Raw genomic sequence first — 19,059 nt, forward strand, 5'->3', positions numbered from 1 at the left:
TCTATCTATCTATCTATCTATCCTCACTGACTGATTCCTCAGACAAATTAGAAAAAGAGGCAGAAGCCAGAAGCAGCGTGTTGTCTTGATTAATATCCTAGTTGGTCAATAGGCACTGACACTGTAACAGTGGGGGGGGGAGAGAGAGAGAGAGAGAGAGAGAGAGAGAGAGAGAGAGAGAGAGAGAGAGAGAGAGAGAGAGAGAGAGAGAGAGAGAGAGAGATGGCCAACTTTACATCATCCTATTAAAGGGATCCGCCAGTGTGGTGTGTAGAGCAACTTGCAGCACGAACTCAAACAATGCTTTGAAGTGCTGAAAGAGCAGTGAACTGCATTAGGAGCTGGATCTTTGCTGAATCCTGCAAACATGATTGCCACCACACAGCAGAACATGACAACGGAGCTGGTAAACAAAGCTTAACAGCATGTTTTATGTTTTGCATGAGCAAAGACTGAATGCTGACTGACGATAAAACCGTTTTGATGCTGTATTTTACAAATCGGTGTGAACAAGAGCCGCAGCAAAGGAGCGCGTGCATGTGCGAGAGAATACAAATCCGTGCACGCGACCACTGTTCTCTTTCATACCCTGTTTCTGAACTGTATCTAAGCTTGTTTTAACTAATGTCCCCGTGAGAGTGGATTTAAACACGTGCTTTTTCAGCACAGGTGTTGCTCGCATTGATTCGCCTCGGTTTTCATTCATACTTTCGGAGGAGCTGTCCGTATCCGTCCATCTGCTTTGCTCCGTTCCACCGGTTACTACTGCAGTGCTTTCCAGTGACTCGCTGATTAATTGAAGTAGAGATTTTCCGAGGAGCTTCATGTCACGCTGTCGTTTTCCACTTCCTTAAAGGTTTTGATATTTGAGTTCGATATTTGTGTCGTTCAGTCGCGAAACTGAAGCTGACAGCTGCCTTGAAGTGATGTGAAGATGGCACGAGCTCTGGGCGTTTGTCTCAAGACGCGAGAATCTGAGACTCTTTATCCATTTTACACAAAAATCTGCATAAGAGTAAATGTTTGACTGTCCGGATCTTTATGCTATTTAAAATAGTTTATACTAAATGACTCGAAAACCAATGTTTAAAAATCATTTTAACATTATTTGTTGGTTTTAAAATAATAAAAAAGTCTAGATGTTGTAACTGTTCAGAGGCTTATAATTATTATTATTTTTTTATGTTTTATATTTTCTTTAAAAAAATATTTGGCATATTTAAAAGCTTAGTCTGCCAAATCAAAATGTTAGCAAACCAACATAAAAGAAGCTATTTTGTTGTCATGTGACTAAGACGTTACAGAGTGTTTGTGAGTTGTGGCATTGCCAAATTAAGGCCAAAATATTATATTACTCTAATACAAATTGAATTATTAAATCAAAGTTAGTGTGACAAATATTTCCATGATATCCATATATTTTAACATAGCAATAATCGTTTTATTGTGAATGTGTGAGATTTCAGATTCATTAGCCTCTATGGGTAAATAACAGGCAGAATAACAAAGTGCAGTGAAAGTAGCTACTATTACAACAGCATCATAATTGTTCTTAAATGCACAATAAAGTTGACATAAGCATATTTTAAATAATATAGCATTTTTGAACCGTCATGTTAATGACAATGGTGCTTAATTGTTGCGTAAATAATGCCAACAATGCAAAAAAGGTCCTAAAACCATTTTCTTCATTTTGCATTGAATTTGGAGTGAAATACACTGTAAATGCTCCTGTGTTCTTGATAGGTTTCTCTTCCATATAAATATGATTTCCATGTCCCTTTCAAATACAGATTATACTCTGGTCTGTACTCCTTGCCAGGAAACACAATCTGTAGAATAGCATTGCTCCTGGTCAGCGTTTGCACAGGAATTCATGCTGCACTGATAAGCATGATCACCAAGTGAATGGCACTTATTTCTGAAATGTTTATGTAAGGGCTTATTCTAGAAGGTTGTTAGAGTGTAAGTGACTGTGAAGGAGCAGCGTTCCTCCTCTATGGTTGCAGCTGACTCATACGATGAAACATAATCAAGTCACTCCCTCTTTTTGTAGTATCCAGCTCATTTGCATTTATTCTGCCTGGTGCCACGACCATAAAAGCCACCTGCGTGCATAGAGCGATGGCGATAAACGGCCAGAGAAGTGCTGACATGTCAGATATGTCACTGTGACAAAATGTTATTGTTGATTCTGCATTTGTGCTTGCGAATAAGAAGCAGTGGAAGAAGCAACACAGCGGTATGATTGTCAATACTGATGCCAAACGTAAGATGTAAGATGTTATAGAAAATTTCAGTGTGCAAATTCTATTTAGTCATCATTGTCTCATATAGCGAGTGTGTGGGACTGTGAATGCAGCTCTGTTTCAAACAGATAAGACACACCCAGAGTAATTAGTTGTTGTTGTTTTTTTTGCATTATTTCCCCCTTCACATCTGAAAACTAATGTTCTGCACCATTCCTGTAATTTGTTTTTTTACATAACTGCTGCACTGATGAAATTCAATGTGCAATTAGTGTGCAGATATTATTGAACATAACACTATTTTGTGAAAGCATAAAAATATTTAGCTTTTTCTTTCCTTTGTGTTTTCACTTGATGTTCTTAGCCACAAATAATTTATTTCACAGGTTAAAGTTTAAATGCTTTTTACTGTGATAAAGTGAGTAGCATTTGGTGTCACATGATTTGAATTTTATAGGTCGGTGATATGCTTTCAAACATACTTACAAAACCTTCATATTGTAAAACATTTCTAATGAGGAAAAAATTACCTTGAGGACGCTTTTAAAATGATGGTTCATCATCTAAATGTTCAGTGACAGGAAATTATTTTATCCACGATGGGAAGGTTTGAATTTACTCTCCTCATGTCAGAGCAACTTATGCTTACCTCAGCAAGAAAAGCTCTAGAGATCTGTCTCAATCAGTGCATTGGATTGAACCTTCTGGTTGAAGGTTGACTACATTTTGCATGAGAAGGAATATTAAATAACAATATTTTTAATATTTACAAATCAATTACAATAATGTAATATAGTAATAGTGTTTTGGCAGAGGAAAAAAATATTGATAATTTGTGTGCAGTTTTGTTAATTGTTTTTCAGATTTGTAAATTGCATTGGATATAATATAATAAAATATAGTAAAATAATATAATATACAGAGGTGGAAAGTAACGAATTACATTTACTCGCGTTACTGTAATTGAGTAGCTTTTTTGTGTACTAATACTTTTTAAAGTAATTTTTTAAATCTGTAATTTTACTTTTACTTAAGTATATTTTGTTTGAAGTATTGTACTTCGCTACATTTTGAAACACATTAATTACTGAGTAAAAAAAAAAAAAAAAAAAAATCGCTCCCTGGAAACTACGTCAGTAAATAATGGGCAGGAGGGCAAACTGGCGCTAAAATCACAAGAAAGATGCAGACAGACAAAACAGGCGTTAGTGGTGCAGACACCGCTGAAAACGAAACCCCGTCATATTCTGAAGTTGAACTCGAAGGAAATGAAGTGAACCCCTGGCCATATGTATGCTCTATTATGCAGTGTAAGCTGTACTTGCCTAGGAAGACCAAACTAGCAGCTTATAAAATCTCGACAAAACATCAACCCTGCGCAAGAATGTAGAGGTAAGCTAAATAATTGCATCGTTGCATTGGTGGTTAAAATGAAGCTTTGACATTTTAGCAAGAGGTTTAGCACAAATTAGCTAAAAAGACCGTGGCGAGGAGTGTGCTATTTTTGTTTTAATGATGTGTGCGCGCATTTATAGTGCGTTCTTTCACTGTGTGATTCAGTCTCCTAAAATGCATTTAGAATGATCACAAAATTGAAGATATAGGGGCAGAAAATTCACATATTTATATAATTTCATATATTAAATCAAAATCACACAAAGAATGCCATCGTTTCCTCCAAAAATCATCATGAATATATACATACATATATATAACAGTTCAGTAAACAAGTTAATTAAGAGACTTGCGTTTTAGACACCATATTGCCTTTTTAGCTCTATTTCTACAACAGAAAATAATTCCAAACACAGCCACCAAAGCACAGTTTTGCGTCTCTGAGCAACGTGAGAGTGTTTCGTTCCTGAATGAATCAACCGTTTAAATGATTGGGTTCAATCGCAATGACTCACTTATTAACAGTGACTTGCTGACACATACTGGCCATTTTAATTTCACATTTAAAGTATCTTTTGATTTTTTTAAATAATTAATTTCTTATCATTTCAAATGAGTATTCAACATTTTATGTCTTGTATATCAAAACATTATTCATGCATTTGTAACTGCAGGTTAAATGCATTCTTGTCTGCACTAAACAGTGTAATACATCTAAATGCCACTTCCAATTAATCTTCTGCATTTCCTCTGCATTAAAAGATGAGTTTGTTGATACTGATTTGCCTGGTAACAGCCCAAATGTTTTATTATTCTAAATAACTGATTCCTTTAATTAAAAACAACTAGTTTGAGATTAATAGACCTATCCCAGGGGTGTCAAACTCAGTTCCTGGAGGGCCATAGCCCTGCAGAGTTTAGTTCTAACCCTGCTCCAGCACACATATCATGTAGTTTTCAAATAAACCTAAATGATTAGATTAGCTAGATCAGGTGTGTTTAATTAGGGTTAAATCTAAACTGTGCAGGACTGTGGCCCTCTAGGAACTGAGTTTGACACTCTTGGCCTGTCCCATTTTGACTCCCTCCCACTGTTAAAATGTAACTAAGTAATTTTTACTCTGAGTAAAGTTTAAATGAGCTACTTTTTACTTTTACTTGAGTAGATTTTTAGACTGGTACTTTTACCTGTACTTAAGTAAAATTTCATTAATGTAATGGTACTTTTACTTGAGTAGAATATTTTTGTACTCTTTCCACCTCTGATAATATATGAAATGATATTAAAACAATATAATATAAGACAATGAATGGTAAACAATATAAAATAAAATAATACATAAAATAAATAAAAATAATATAGAATTAAAAGTAAATGTTAATAAAAACGAAAACTTTTAATAATATAAACCACAATATAATGTAAAATAAAATATAGTTATAAGATAATAATTACAATATAATATATAAAATAATATAAAACGAAATGTAATATAACATAAAATAATACAATATGATTGTAAACAATATCAAATAAAATAATACATAAAGTAAATAAATATATAAATAACAAATAAATATGAATAGTAAAGTGAAATATACAATAATATAAAATATAGTGTAAAATAATATAATATGATGTGTAAAGTGATATAAAATAAAATAAATGTAAATACAATAAAATTCAAAATAAATATTACAAAATTATATAATATAATATAATAATATATAGTGTAAATTAATATAAAATAAAACAATACAAAATTTATATAAATAAATAGAATATAAATGTAGATAAAAATAAAAAAATATAATATAAACTACAATATAAAATAAAGTATAACATAAAATATAATATAAAAACTATGTATAAAATATATATATATATCAAGTAAAATATATTCATATATCACATCACATCATATCACACATATATGTATATCATTTAATATGATATGAAGTTAATATGTTAAAAAGCACTCAGAACACTTTGGCAACCACATAATGACATCCTGGAAACTACCCTTTTGCATGTGGTCCAAAAAAATATAAAAATCTAATTAATCAAATAATATTAAAATGTTATTTGGAGCAAATTCCATTGATCCATTTGGAAAGTGTTATTAGTCAGAGAAACATATGAGAAAATGATATTTAGAACTCTATCTTTTCTTCTCAGATTATTGACAGGTAGAAGGTGTCCTGAGACAGTGACCACTTTGTCACCTGCTTCAAATGTTAACGTGAACAAAGCTGCACAGAAAACTCATTAATTATGTAACTACTTTGTGCCATCGATCTGAGCTGCATAACACCCTTTCCAGTCTTTCCTTTGTTATGGCTCTATTCATGAGGAGCCGTTTTAACAGCACGCATTCACTGTTCAGTGAGTTTTGGATCAAATGGCTGGAGAATGGTCAGCGATAATTCTTTAAGTGCACTTTTTTTTTTTGGCAGTTTTCCGAAAGGTGTGATTTACTGTGATAAGTTTGCTCAGACGGAGAGTATATCTGTGAAAGAATGTGACTGCAAACACCTCCAGTTAGATGTTATTTATTCAAAATGCAGATTCGTTTCTGATGGTAATATTTCATATCCTAAACCTCAGTAAAAACCAATGCATCTCATTACCGTGAGAGGAAACAGAACCATGATTCCAGCTGACTTTGTGCTATACGCTTTAGGCAGATACTCTGAGCAAGTCCTGACAGTTACTCCGAGACTGATCATGATTGAGTGGGCTTTCTGTTTGCCTGAAAGATCCTTAATAAAGCATTCTGCGTCTAATATCTTTGTGAGTAAGGCTTAGTGCCTTCTCATTCAATCCAGCTAGGTGCCAATTAAATTCATATTTCTTAGACAGTATTGCCTGACAGCTGTAAATGATTCAGCCCCAAACATTCTATGTTATGCTGATGGCAGCACTTTATATTCATCAAAGCATATTCATTCAGTGCAGATACATGTAGCCCATTAGTGTCCATTACACACGAGATAGTCCGATATTGTTTAATTTAATTTTTTTTATGTTATAGATTGTTATAGATTATGATATAGATTATTTAACTAATATGCAGAACTGGTCTGTATATCATTAAATATAAAATAAAATCGCCCTACATTGCTGCAGTGAACATGCACAAACGTCCTTTACAAAAAAACAGTAAAAACAGTGATGTAGGATGATTTTGAAGTTGGAGGAGAAAAAACTAAACAAAAAAAAACAGAGTTCACGCAGAGCTAGACAAGACGAGCGTTTATGGTTAAAACGTATATAAATTGTAATTTGTATTTAGAAAATAACCGATCGGTTCGTTAGATTAAACCTTTCTTCCTCGGCTGGGATCGAATAGAGCCCTTTGAAGATGCACTGAAACTGCATTTTCAAAGTTCAAACTCGGGGGCACCATAGAAGTCCATTATATGGAGAGAAATCATGAAAAAAGGGGTTATCTGTAATTTTTTGTTCTGGAAGTGAACTACTTTAACAATTGTCTGTTTCACTTGTATGGAGAGATACTTTGACTGCGCGATGTGGTTTCACAGCAACAGCTTCTAAATGCAAATGGCACACATAAAATCAGCTCCAGACCTTTTACCTGATTAAATGATGTAGAAATAACACAAGAATAGCTCAAAGCTGCATTAAACAGCTTTTGAGTCAATTGTCCAATTACTTATGGTCCCTCTAAAAAGGGTGAAGGTACATATTAAAGAGCTGTTATTCCTTAACCTTTCCTCCAGTTGTGATGAGAATACCCTCAAATTAAAAGCTCAGAGTGTGCACATTAAGCCCATATTCATTATGTAACTGTAATTTAAATATGTTTTTGTCAGCAGCTAAAGTAATACAAATTGTTCCTATGTCCAAATATATGGAACTATGTGTGTGTGTGTGTGTGTGTGTATATATATATATATATATATATATATTGACACTCCTTAGAGCACATTGTATTGCAATAGTAGTCCACTCTTGAAGTCCATCAACAAATGTGACTTTATAAAAAAAAAAAAAAAAACCTTCTCAAGCCCATTTATATTTGTATTCAGTGGTTGGTGCTTAAATTGCAGTGATTAGTCAGACAATTTGCGTGCAGTGACATCTTTCAAAATGAATTGTGGGAATTAGCTTCCTCTCATTACCACAGTAAAGGCAAAATGTAGAGCCCTGTCACACAGTACAACGCTTGCTTGTATTCGGGGATGACTTCTCTAAATCATTTAATTGTCGAATGAGGATTGGGTCATACTTTACATTATAGTGTTGAAATGTACTTATATAAGCAATCACTGGCTAAAATGAATTACATTTACTTAAAGGTGAAGTGTGTCATTTTATTAAATGTTAAAATTCAAACTCTCATTTTTTTCAGTTTAATATGTAGAGACTTTAAGTATGGAAAATGTTTAGCTATTATTTTAGCAAATCTGCATTTGCTCTGGCTCTGAACTGATAAGTAACAACCACTTTTTGACATTCAATCAATTCCTCATGTATAAAATCAAGCCCTGATATAATATTTCACTCTTAAATAAATAAAAGTAGAATTCAAATATATATAAAGTGTATATAAAATGTATATATGTATGTATGTATGTATGTATGTATGTATATAAAAATCGCAAGATACACTAAAAGTTTGGGATAAAAAAGAAACCTAAATTAATATTAAAGGTATTTTAATCAACACATTAAATTGATCAAAAGTCACAGTAAGAATGTTTTCAACACTATAATAAGAGCTAGCAATAATAATTAAGGATCAATAATAAGCAGAATTGATTTTTTAAAAGATCATGTGACACTGAAGACTGGAGTAATATGCTGAAAATTTATTGTTGCTATCACATGAATAAATGACATTCCAAAATATTTTACAATAGAAAACTGTTATTTTAAATTACAATAGTATTTGAAAATATAATATAAAATATTATTTGTACTGTATTTTTAATCAAATAAATGCAACATTGGTCAACATAAGACACTTCTTTTGAAATATGTAAAAATAACGTTTTTCATTTCATTTCATTAAAAAAACCAACTGTTTCAGAGACTTCAAATCACATTAGCTCATAAATGTGTCAACCTTGTTTACTCATAGTCATATTTGACATTTATGATTCAGTCGGTGGCATGCTGAACACCAACTCTGAGATGTTTTCCTGACTGTAGCTAGAATGAAGGAGACAGGTTTGCGGGGGCCGTTGTGCTCCATCCACAGGGTCCTTTGTGAAGCTGAGGACCTGTGGGCTGTTTGAAAAGTGAAGGAGGGCGGTAAGACTTTCTGACGAGAGCTACGAAAGCACACAGAGGATGGAATGCAGACACTGTCATGACTCTGGATCAGAGCTGCTCTGTGGATGGATAATGAAAGGTCCGTAGGTGCCTTTTCTCCACCTCCTCGTGTTATGACATCCTTCCCATGCAGCCAGTGACAGCTTCTGCGGGAGCAATATAAAAGAGCACCATAGCAACATAGTGCAACTCTGTATCAACAACAGGGATTAAAAATATGAAGAAATGATAGAATTCAATATTCACAAAATGTAATTTTAGAGGAGAAATTGTGTTACGCCACATTTGCTGGTGTCACGAAGTTGCACACAGGGGGTTAGAGTTTGTAGGCTGTCCTGGAATAGTGTTTTCGGGTTGGATAATGTCACAGAAGCTGAGCATATGGAGTTCACCATATGTTTGGCATCAATGTGTTGAACTCGCATCAAGAGCAGGTCATTATGACTATACAGCTGGTTTGTTTTGTTGGTTACACTGTTAGAGACAGAATGTTTCAGTTTGATCTTGTTTTTAATGCTTTTAAAGGTGAAGCGTGTCATTTTTGAAAAAAACAAAGTTCTCCTCTTCAAGACTAAGACAACAATGGTTGACTCCCCACAACACTGTCTGTCTGCAGGGTTAAGTTTTGAATTTTGAAGTTACATATGCATGTATGTTTGTTTGCTTGTTTATTTATTTATATATTCTCAGTATTTCTTGAATGTAATTTAATTTTCACTGTATGACTGTTATTTTTAGTTTAGTTTTGATCTGTCTAGGGCTATTATGTTTTTAATTTTGTCCTTTTAACTTTGTTTAGATTGCATTGTATGACTAGTATTATAACTATCATTATTAACCTTTAATTAGGACTGTTTATCATCATTTTTTTGTATTTATTTGTTAATTTATTCCCATTATGCTTTAATTTATCATTTTGTAGTGGACAGCACATTCCAGGGCTCAGTTTATGGCAGGACTCCTCTCTGAGCACAAAAGTGGACAAAGGTTTGCTACATTTTGATTGGATCTTGGTGGACTAACATAAGCAAACAGTCCAGCACCATCAGATAAAGATGCTTGGACAACAGACAGACAAAACTTAGAGGGCAGGAAATAGACCTTTGGTACAAAGCCCGGGTAGGACAGGACTTCTCATTGGTCAAAATTTAATTTCTGCCCTTCACCCACCAACAGACTGATTCCTCATGTTTTGGCTTGTGACCACCATAAAAATTCCTTAGGAGCTCTGGATGCAGCAGCAGTGGGTGAAACAAAGAGAGATCTCAGAGTTCCATCCAAATCCATTCATAACTGTGTTCTCAAACCTTAAACTGATGCAAACTACAACACACATGTCTTATACTTATTCAGAGAAATATGTATTCTCAGTGGCAGTGATGTGTAGTGCAACATCTTACACAAACTCAGTTGTTAATGGACAAATTAATGAATGCATGCCAGTTCAATCTTTTTTCATATTGTTTAGACTTAATGTGTTCGTAACATTGCCAAATGTATTCCGGTTGTGGTTTGGAAAGTGAGAAATGCACTGGTCAAACATTAGGGACACTTTTCTAACTTTGTGTTTGGACTATGCAAATAAGTTCCACAGAAGGAAAGAAGCGCGGGCCAAACTGTGTCCCCCAGTCTGATGGAAACAGCCAATCACAACCTGAAAATGGAGAAAATTGCAATCTCCTCCTCTTCGGAAAGGAATAAAGGTACCTTCCCAAAAGACACTCCTTGTACTGAGTCTGAGTCCCGTGAGGGAATAGGCAATAACAGCTACACTGTTCTGAGATCTGAGTCTCCGTCCTGTAACGGCGAGACACTAACAGAGCAAGTTCTGAGTCCGAGTACTGCAATGGAAAAGTCGTTAACAGCTTCCAGTGAGTCGATAGTAGATCAACCTCCGTTTTGAGTCTCTAGCCTGGAGAGACCGAAGACTCACAGACATCTGCAACAAGGTTAAGCCCCGGCGAGCAAACCTTTACTCCAAGGTACCTTTGCTTGCGTGTTCCAGGCTAAGGACCTTCTTCACCTACTCCAGGGCCACATCTGTGTGTTCCAGATTATAGGACCCTTTGGTTATCAGCATCTTCCAGCGATTCGTGTTCAAGGCTGTCGAAACAGATTCCTGCTCCTTTCCCCACTGCATTGTTACCAGCTAAACCAGTGGAAGAAATCACAGCTATCGTAACATAAAAATCACTTATCCATCACTTACAGAAACCTTGGCATTTTTGTATATTATCAGTATATGATTTTCTCTTTTAAATTAGATATTATATAGCTGATTTCAATTGATAACAAATAATATTTTCCCTATTTCTTTCCTGCATAATAAGGTTCTTCACCTTATTTCTTTCAGAGTAGTATCAGTTTATCTTTTCAGATAACGTAGCTCTGGAATAGCAATACCCAACATAATCTTATACATTTTATGCATCTTATGCTCTTTATTCCTATTTAATTTATGGTATTCATTTAGTAGGCTAGTTGTTGATACTCTTGTCTATCTTTTGTTAATAAAATCTAATTTATTACACTAATTTGTACATTTTCTCCACGCAGATGAATGTATCAGGAGGATATTGCAAGATTTTGTCTTTAAACTTCCATTTTTGCGGTAGCTCTATCTCTGAAAGAGTAAATAGCTGATGAAGTGGATTTACCTATTGTAGAGTTAACAAAGGTTAAGGCACATTGTATTGTTCAAAGCGGATGTCATAACAAATACGTACGACAAATCTTCATGCTTTGGAAATGCAAACGGAAACCAGAAGACAACCAACGAGTGCTTAAAATGGGTGGAGCAACATAAGGTCCATAGAAGCTCAATAATTTTCAAATCTGTGTTGCTGTTTTCTTTTCTGTAACTTCTGGTAAAGGTATTTTTTGAATTGTGTGTGTGAGTGTGATATGCATAACTCATAACAACAGCAATTATTTCCTGGCAGCAATCAGTGTGGTGCTGGAGTTGATTAAATTATGTCTGTCTTAATGTGGGTTGTTTGAAAAAATCTTCCAAAGAAGAAGAAAGTGTTGCTGTCAGTAAAGTGAATTGACTTTTTATCCTTTGCCCCTGGAGATGTTTTCTAATTGAAACAACTTTGTACAGCAAAACAAACCATCTGTGTTCAATGCTTGCTATCATTCAGTATGGTGTCTGTCCAACTATTTTAAGGACATTCAACAATCTAATGCCCCTCGTTTATCAATAGCTAACACACTGACAGAATTACACATTTAGGGGCATATTTTATGGATATCGGCTATGGCCCCATCCATTCAGTCAGCATCAGTCATTACAAATAGACATGCCTTGGCTTCAATGTAATAAATTTGTCAATATTTGTTTAACATGCATCATTTACCAGTCGTAGCTGATATTTATTGGATTGCAGGTCATTTGTTTGCCCTCTGGGTTTTGAAAGACTGCCTTCCAGTTTGCTTAATAGGACTCAGCCATATGTTCCAGAATTATGCAAAGCTCAGATGGATCTTTTTAGTTCTATGATTTGGCTCAAAGTGATTTTTCATCATGGACAAACACTGTAGTTCAGAGGTTCCCATGGGTCTCATTTATGAATTACTCCGTCCCAATGGAAGCGGTCAGAATCCCTAGAGAGCATAGTGAAAAATTGCACTGTTGCTATATTTGTATGTTTTTCAGCTGGAATGGCAAACATCCGTGAAGTGAGACAGACAGTCAGACATCAGTGAAATGTATGTGTTTACTTGTAATTCTCTGACAGGAGTAGCGTTTATATATCAGATTGTTGCTAAGTTTGTACTTCTGACCGATTTACATGAGGATCAAAAACAGTTACATTCAAAAGCAGTTTTGATTAAAGTATTATTATTAGTATTTTTTTTTTACAGTTCATTCGGAACATTCCACAATCTCATTCATGTGGTTCGTTGGTTTAGGGCAGTGGTTTTCAACCGGTATTTCAAATGGTATTGCAGGTGGGCCGCCAATTACTATTAAAAGAAATAATAATATTGTTCATATATGTAAAAATGTCTAAGTCATAACATAATAACACCATTTCATATATATATATATATATATATATATATATATATATAAAAAAATTTAATAACAAAAAAAAATATTAAACTGTAACTATTCTTCCACTATTCGAGCTCGCTGATTGGTTTAAGAATAAACAACCAATTTATCTTAGATATTTTTACAGCATATGCTACAGAACAACAGCAGTTGTGCCGAGCGGTGCCAGCCCGAGTTATTTTCTGTTCATTGCCAGTTCATTCAGTAAAGACAGTTAACAATCTAGCTTCTGAGTACTAAGTTATTAACCCAACAATAGCAGGGTCAGTTAATTTTGTTGCAGTTGGCTGCGCACACATATGTGTTTGGTTATTTGGGCCGCGAGTTGAAAAAGGTTGGGAACCACTGGTCTAGGGGTATGATTCTTGCTTAGGGTGCAAGAGGTCCCGGGTTCAAAAATCCCGGACGAGCCCTCTTCTGGGGCAGCTATGGCTTAATGGTTAGAGAGCTGGACTAGTTACCAGAAGGTCACCGGTTCGAGTTTTGGTGCTGGCAGGAGTTGTAGGTGAGAGGGAGTGAATGAACAGTGCTCTCTTCCACCCTCAACACACATGGCTGAAGTGCCCTTGAGCAAGGCACTGAACCCCCAGTTGCTCCCCGGGTGCTGGATCTATAGCTGCCCACTGCTCCGGTTGTGTGTTCACAGTGTGTTCACTTCTCACTGCTGTGTGTGTGCACTTGAATGGGTTTAATGCAGAGCCTCAATTCCGAGTATGGGTTAACATACTTGGCAAATGTCACGACTTCCACTTTTTTTTCACTTTCACTGGCATTCCACAATCTCATGGCAATGTGTAACTATTTTAGATTTTACGAATTGGCTAATACCTTTTACTATTAGTTTGAATCACATTAGGACTTCAATCAGCGCCTTGTAAAATAGTTTTCTCATGGATTCCAGATCACATGAAATGTCAGCCTGTTAAAACAAAAAATGAATAGTTAATAACGTTTTTGTGACATTAATCTTTTTTTTCACATGCAAATTATTTAGAAACAGATGAAGCTGTAACTTCATATTTTATTTGTGTATTTATGTAATTTTGAGAGAACTGAAGGAATAAGAGGAATGAGAGTAATGAGTTAATTATCTGTGAATTTTTGTTCTGGAAGTGAACTACTCTAACAGAAAATATAAGCCCTCTTGTAATCCCAAAGAATCAAAGGTCACCCTTTCTTCAACCCAGGTTTTTGGTTTTCTACTAGGAAAATCTTCACACATGACAACACTGAATGGTGAGAACGCTCACATTAGCTCCCCGCTCTCATGTTAATTATTTCCCGCTGGAGTTCCTCTCACTTGGTATTGATCTCCTCTGCTAGTTCTGAGGTGTTTGGTACATTAAGATTTTTCTAACATGATGTACATTATCGAACCTTTAGACATGTTTCTTTCCCTCTCCTATAGCACGGGAGCATCTCTGATGAGACTGTCGCCCACGCGAAAGCCTTGCTTTCTGCATTGCAGGAGTGGCACAATATATGTGACTGACAGCTTTGTAGAGGTGCTGGTCTGTGAACTGAGCGCTTGAGTGGAATACAATGAGAAATCTGTCTGCTTGGGACTCTGCCCGGCCGAAAATGTGTCACATTGACACCAGTGCCAGCCTCTGTCACTTTTCTTCATGGCTCTATTTGTCACCTCTCTTTTCACTTTGGCTCTCAGAATTATAAAACTTGATCTGGAATATGGGGTTTTAAAGACCATTGTCTATAATAGAGAGAATGAATAACGCAATCTTATTTAAAGGGTTAATTCACCCAAAAGAATTTAATTCTGCCATTAATTACTAACCCTCATTATGTTCCAAACTTGTAAGACCTACGTACATCTTTGGAACACAAATTAAAGGGGTCATATGAAGTTGCTAAAAAAGAACATTATTTTGTGTATTTGGTGTAATGCAATGTGTTTATGCAGTTTAAGGGAAAAAAACAACAACATTATTTTCCACATAATGTAGATTATTGTTTCTCCTTTATGCCCCACCTTTCTGTTGAGTCCGAATCAAGACTGAGTTCAGAGAGGGTTGAGTCCGAGTCCAGATTGGGTCTGAGACAAGACCTAAAGAAATCTTCAAGAGTATGTAAAATGTTTGGTGGAAACAATATAATTGGTACCATACTCAAACAGTATATAAAATATAATATGGCATCACTGTATCTTATTTACTTGATTAAAGTGATGTGACATACAGTCTGGAGTGACCATACATAAAGTATGGGGACTCATACTCAGAGTTTGTGCTCTGCATCCAAAGTGCACACACACAGCAGAGAACACACACAGCAGTGGGAAGCCATTTATGCTGCAGCACCCAGGGGTTCAGTGTCTTGCTCAAGGGCACCTCAGTCATAGTATTGCCGGCCCGAGACTCAAACCCACAACCCTAGGGTTAGGAGTCAAGCTCTCTAACCACTAGGCCACAACTTCCTCTGATCCACAACTGTGCTCTGATTGGCCAGCTATCCCAGTACGTTGTGATTGGCCAAGTGTCTCAAGTGTGTGATGTAAATGCTTCTCCCTTACCATACTGTGATGTAATGTCTCGGCGCAACAGGACAAAACCAATAAAACCCATTATAAACGAGGCATTTGTTGCATCAGTGGGGACATTATTACTGATTATAATGACTTGTACTGTCTTTTTACACATTGCATTGCGTATCGCGCCACATTGACATAAAACCATATCTGCATTTGTGATCGGATAAACAACAAACAACAAGAGCTAATCTAACTTGCTCTACTTAAAACTTGCATTTGAATAATCAGTGGCTAATTCTTTAAATACGAAAACATTACTTACAGGCTGTGAGTCAGAACAACCTGGATTGTAGGCTACTCTCCAAAGTTCAGGAACCAGTTCTCCGTAAAATGCTCTGCACACATCTGAATATTTGGGTTGAACTGTTCTGGAACAATTTTGTAAATACAACTTATCCACTGATTTCTAGTTATGTCCTCTTTTGGAAGGCCAAACAAAGGAGTTTCATTTTCACATAACAACAACAGTACTACAGCGAGAATAAAAGTTACGCCTTCTTTCTTTGTGTGAACATTTGGGCAGTGTTATGCAAATCTTCCCACTCAGTGATGTAGACATGTGGGGGCGTGTTTAAACGAGTCTTTTTAGTAGGGCGTGGTCAAGTCTTAACTTTTAAATAGAATATCTCTTTGGGTTTGAGAACGCACGTCGTAGACTGACACGGATGAGAAGAAACTGCTGAAAGTCATTATTTTAGTTTTCTTTGCACACAAAAGTATTCTGGTAGCTTCATAAAATTACGGTTGAACCACTGATGTCACATGGACTATCTTTCAGAGCCTTAAACATATCAGCTGTGATGCTGTCTTTTTCCCCCACATTTGTGGTACAATATTTCATTCACTTGATTATCCAAAAAAGGCAGTGGCATGAAATTAAATTAAAAATAGTAGTAGTTTTGACAGAATTTGTATATCTTTATTGTGATTATCTGGAGGTTAAAACAGCACGGCATCCCTCAGATGGGGAATTTACTCTCCCAATATAACATGCATTAACATACAAGTCTTATGATACTCTCTCATCTGTAATGCAGGGTTCTCCCGTTTCCCAAAACAGACGTTAATTGGGAGTGCAGTATCATTTCAGAGCTCAGGGGACCTGTGGGAACTGAGCTGATGAAGCTTTAACATAGAAAGTACTGGGCTCTCAGCCCATAATGAGAGAGACGCCTTTGAAATGAAATCAGTGTCAGTCTTGTACTCAACAAGTGTGAACAAATTACATTAATTGTGTTATTTTGGCTGCCACCATAACTATATAGGGGAGTTTGAGTGGGTCACAAGCTTATAAAGCAAATTTTTTCAGTATTTTCTCTTGTTTTTCAGTTTATTTTTCCTACCCAACTGTGCAAAGTATGTTTGACCTCACTAAATTATGTCACATTTATGCTTGATACAATGCTTAAAATAATTTTCCAGTTAAGAAAAATAGGCTTAAACCAAGATACATTTTTTAATGCGGTTTTGCTATCACTCTTTACCAAATGCATCTTTGTTGAAATAAAAAAATTAAAAAAGCTCAATGGCTCCAAACTTTCAAATGGTGCATTTTTATTGTAAAACAAGATTTTTTTTTTCTGATCTAAGACCATTATTGGTTCATATAATTAGTAAGTTCAGCCTTGAGCTGATCGTGGATCTCCTTGATGTAAGCGAATGACTTTCTGAAGCGCAAGTTTTATAGATTTGTGGAATCTGAAAAGAGGCCAATTTTGTTCCAAACGAGTGCAGATAGATTTATCAGACACTATCAGCTGCTGTTTTAATTGTGTGGAGCAGCCAGTAAGATCTATTAATAATGAACCTCTGGCAAGAATCCATGCTGGCAACCTCTGAAGCTTTTGAAGTTATCTTTTTGTTTCACAACAATGAGCAGAATCCAAAAACTCAGAGGCTCTAATTAGACTTTTTGAAGCTGTGAATTTAGGCCATGGAAACAGACCTGCTAATATCATTTGGTCTATGTTTGAAAATATTAATGATCGTCAACACTTTAATATTGAAGTTTGTGAAAGCTATATTTGTGCCTCTAATAATTGTTACCAAACAGGTTTTCCAAACATGCTACAATACTAGTGTGCTTCTTATACAACTCTATGTACTGCCTACTAAAATAATAAGTTTGTAAAATGGTATGAATTTGGATGAGCATACTAGCATGATCTTTTTCTTTTAGTCATGGCTTGATATAAAAGGCAAAATAAACATTCCCATCCTATCCTTTATAGACCTACCGCTATTGTATTCAGAGCTATCAGCCAGCCAGGTGTTTAGGTGAGATATGGCAGATAGTCAGCTCTCGTGGTGCTCTTTTTGTTCTCAAACATCTAAAGTTAAGGAGTCTGCAGAATGCTGGCTGGTAAAGTTATGAGTTTTATCCCCCAGCCCCCCTAACACAGATCTCTCATTCACCTTTACTTCTCAGGGAAGGTAAGAAGCGGTGGCTTCCTTTCTTCCTTTGAGACTACAAACATAAGACCCTGAGATAATGAAGATTAAGTTTTATAGACAGTCAATGAGTAAACACTTACTCCACGGCTCCCGCTCTCTGCCACCAGTAGTGATTTTCCACTAGCCTTGAAGTGGCTGTTTATTGTTCCTGATTATGACTGATGGTCTCGTAACTGTCCCAACCTGCCCGTTAGATACACCACTATAGCTTTTTTCTTCAGCCTTGGCTGTCACAGAGGCATTCCGGGAGCAGAAAACACATCTAGTATACTGTTTCGTAAGAGAAATCTCGCTCGTCTCATCCATTTGGCTTTGTTGCACTGGATTCAGCTTCAAAAAACAGTCGAGAATGCATGCTTCCAAGCCCTGAAACACCAACCTCGCCCCCCTGCATAGCATAAAATAAAACTGATGCACAAGTCTCACATGAAATCCCTGCTCTGAGGCAGTGCAAATGAGGCAGCACTAATACATTCTCCCTCAGCGGTGCAGGGACTGTGTGTATGGGAGGGGAAAAGTTAATGCAGTTACTTTTGATTTTTGAGCAGGACCTTGGCAGCACGGTAGGACCTCCTCGGAACTGGAAGGGAATTGGGATCGCCATGGTGGTCATCTTGGGGGTCATGTCTCTGGTCTCCCTCTCAATTTTTCTGCTCACACCTGGTAAGACGGAGATAGAAGGAGTAAATTCATATAAATTGAATCAAATGGAAACCAAGGATAAATAAAGCAAAATGTGAGATCAGCTACCATAAGTGAAGAAAGAGAAATGGGAAAACAACAGAAGATATATAAGAAAAAGACAATCAGAAACAAAGCAAGAAACACTCATTTTTTTTATTTCTTTTGCTGCTTGCTCAGTTTAGCTTTAAAAATGAGTTTGTGCAATACATATTTGTTGTCTTTCTATAACAGACTACCAATTTGTGTTTGTTTTTGTTCACTGAGCCTTTATATTTCCCTGTACGCTTTGGGGGAGACTGGATAGGGAGAGTGATATAGTGAAATTAAGTCATTATTTTATTCATTTTTGAGCAAGATGAGAAAAGGG

The 19,059-nt window shown here is 35.9% G+C and overlaps 1 protein-coding gene across 2 annotated transcripts in view; it reads left to right on the forward strand.

Annotated features, from left to right (window-relative positions):
* The first annotated feature begins 233 nt into the window (after positions 1 to 233).
* Positions 234 to 19,059, forward strand: part of LOC132118390 (inactive dipeptidyl peptidase 10) — a 42,949-nt gene continuing 24,123 nt past the window's right edge. Inside the window, exons 1-2 of one of the 2 annotated variants that reach the window (XM_059528207.1) lie at positions 234 to 406; positions 18,554 to 18,671. In XM_059528207.1, the coding sequence (XP_059384190.1) occupies positions 368 to 406; positions 18,554 to 18,671 (157 nt within the window). In that variant the 5' untranslated portion in view covers positions 234 to 367. The remainder of the gene's footprint in view (positions 407 to 18,553; positions 18,672 to 19,059) is intronic. The other variant, XM_059528208.1, reaches the window with a different exon arrangement.

Source organism: Carassius carassius, chromosome 37, assembly GCF_963082965.1.
Source record: "Carassius carassius chromosome 37, fCarCar2.1, whole genome shotgun sequence".
NCBI lineage: Eukaryota > Metazoa > Chordata > Actinopteri > Cypriniformes > Cyprinidae > Carassius > Carassius carassius.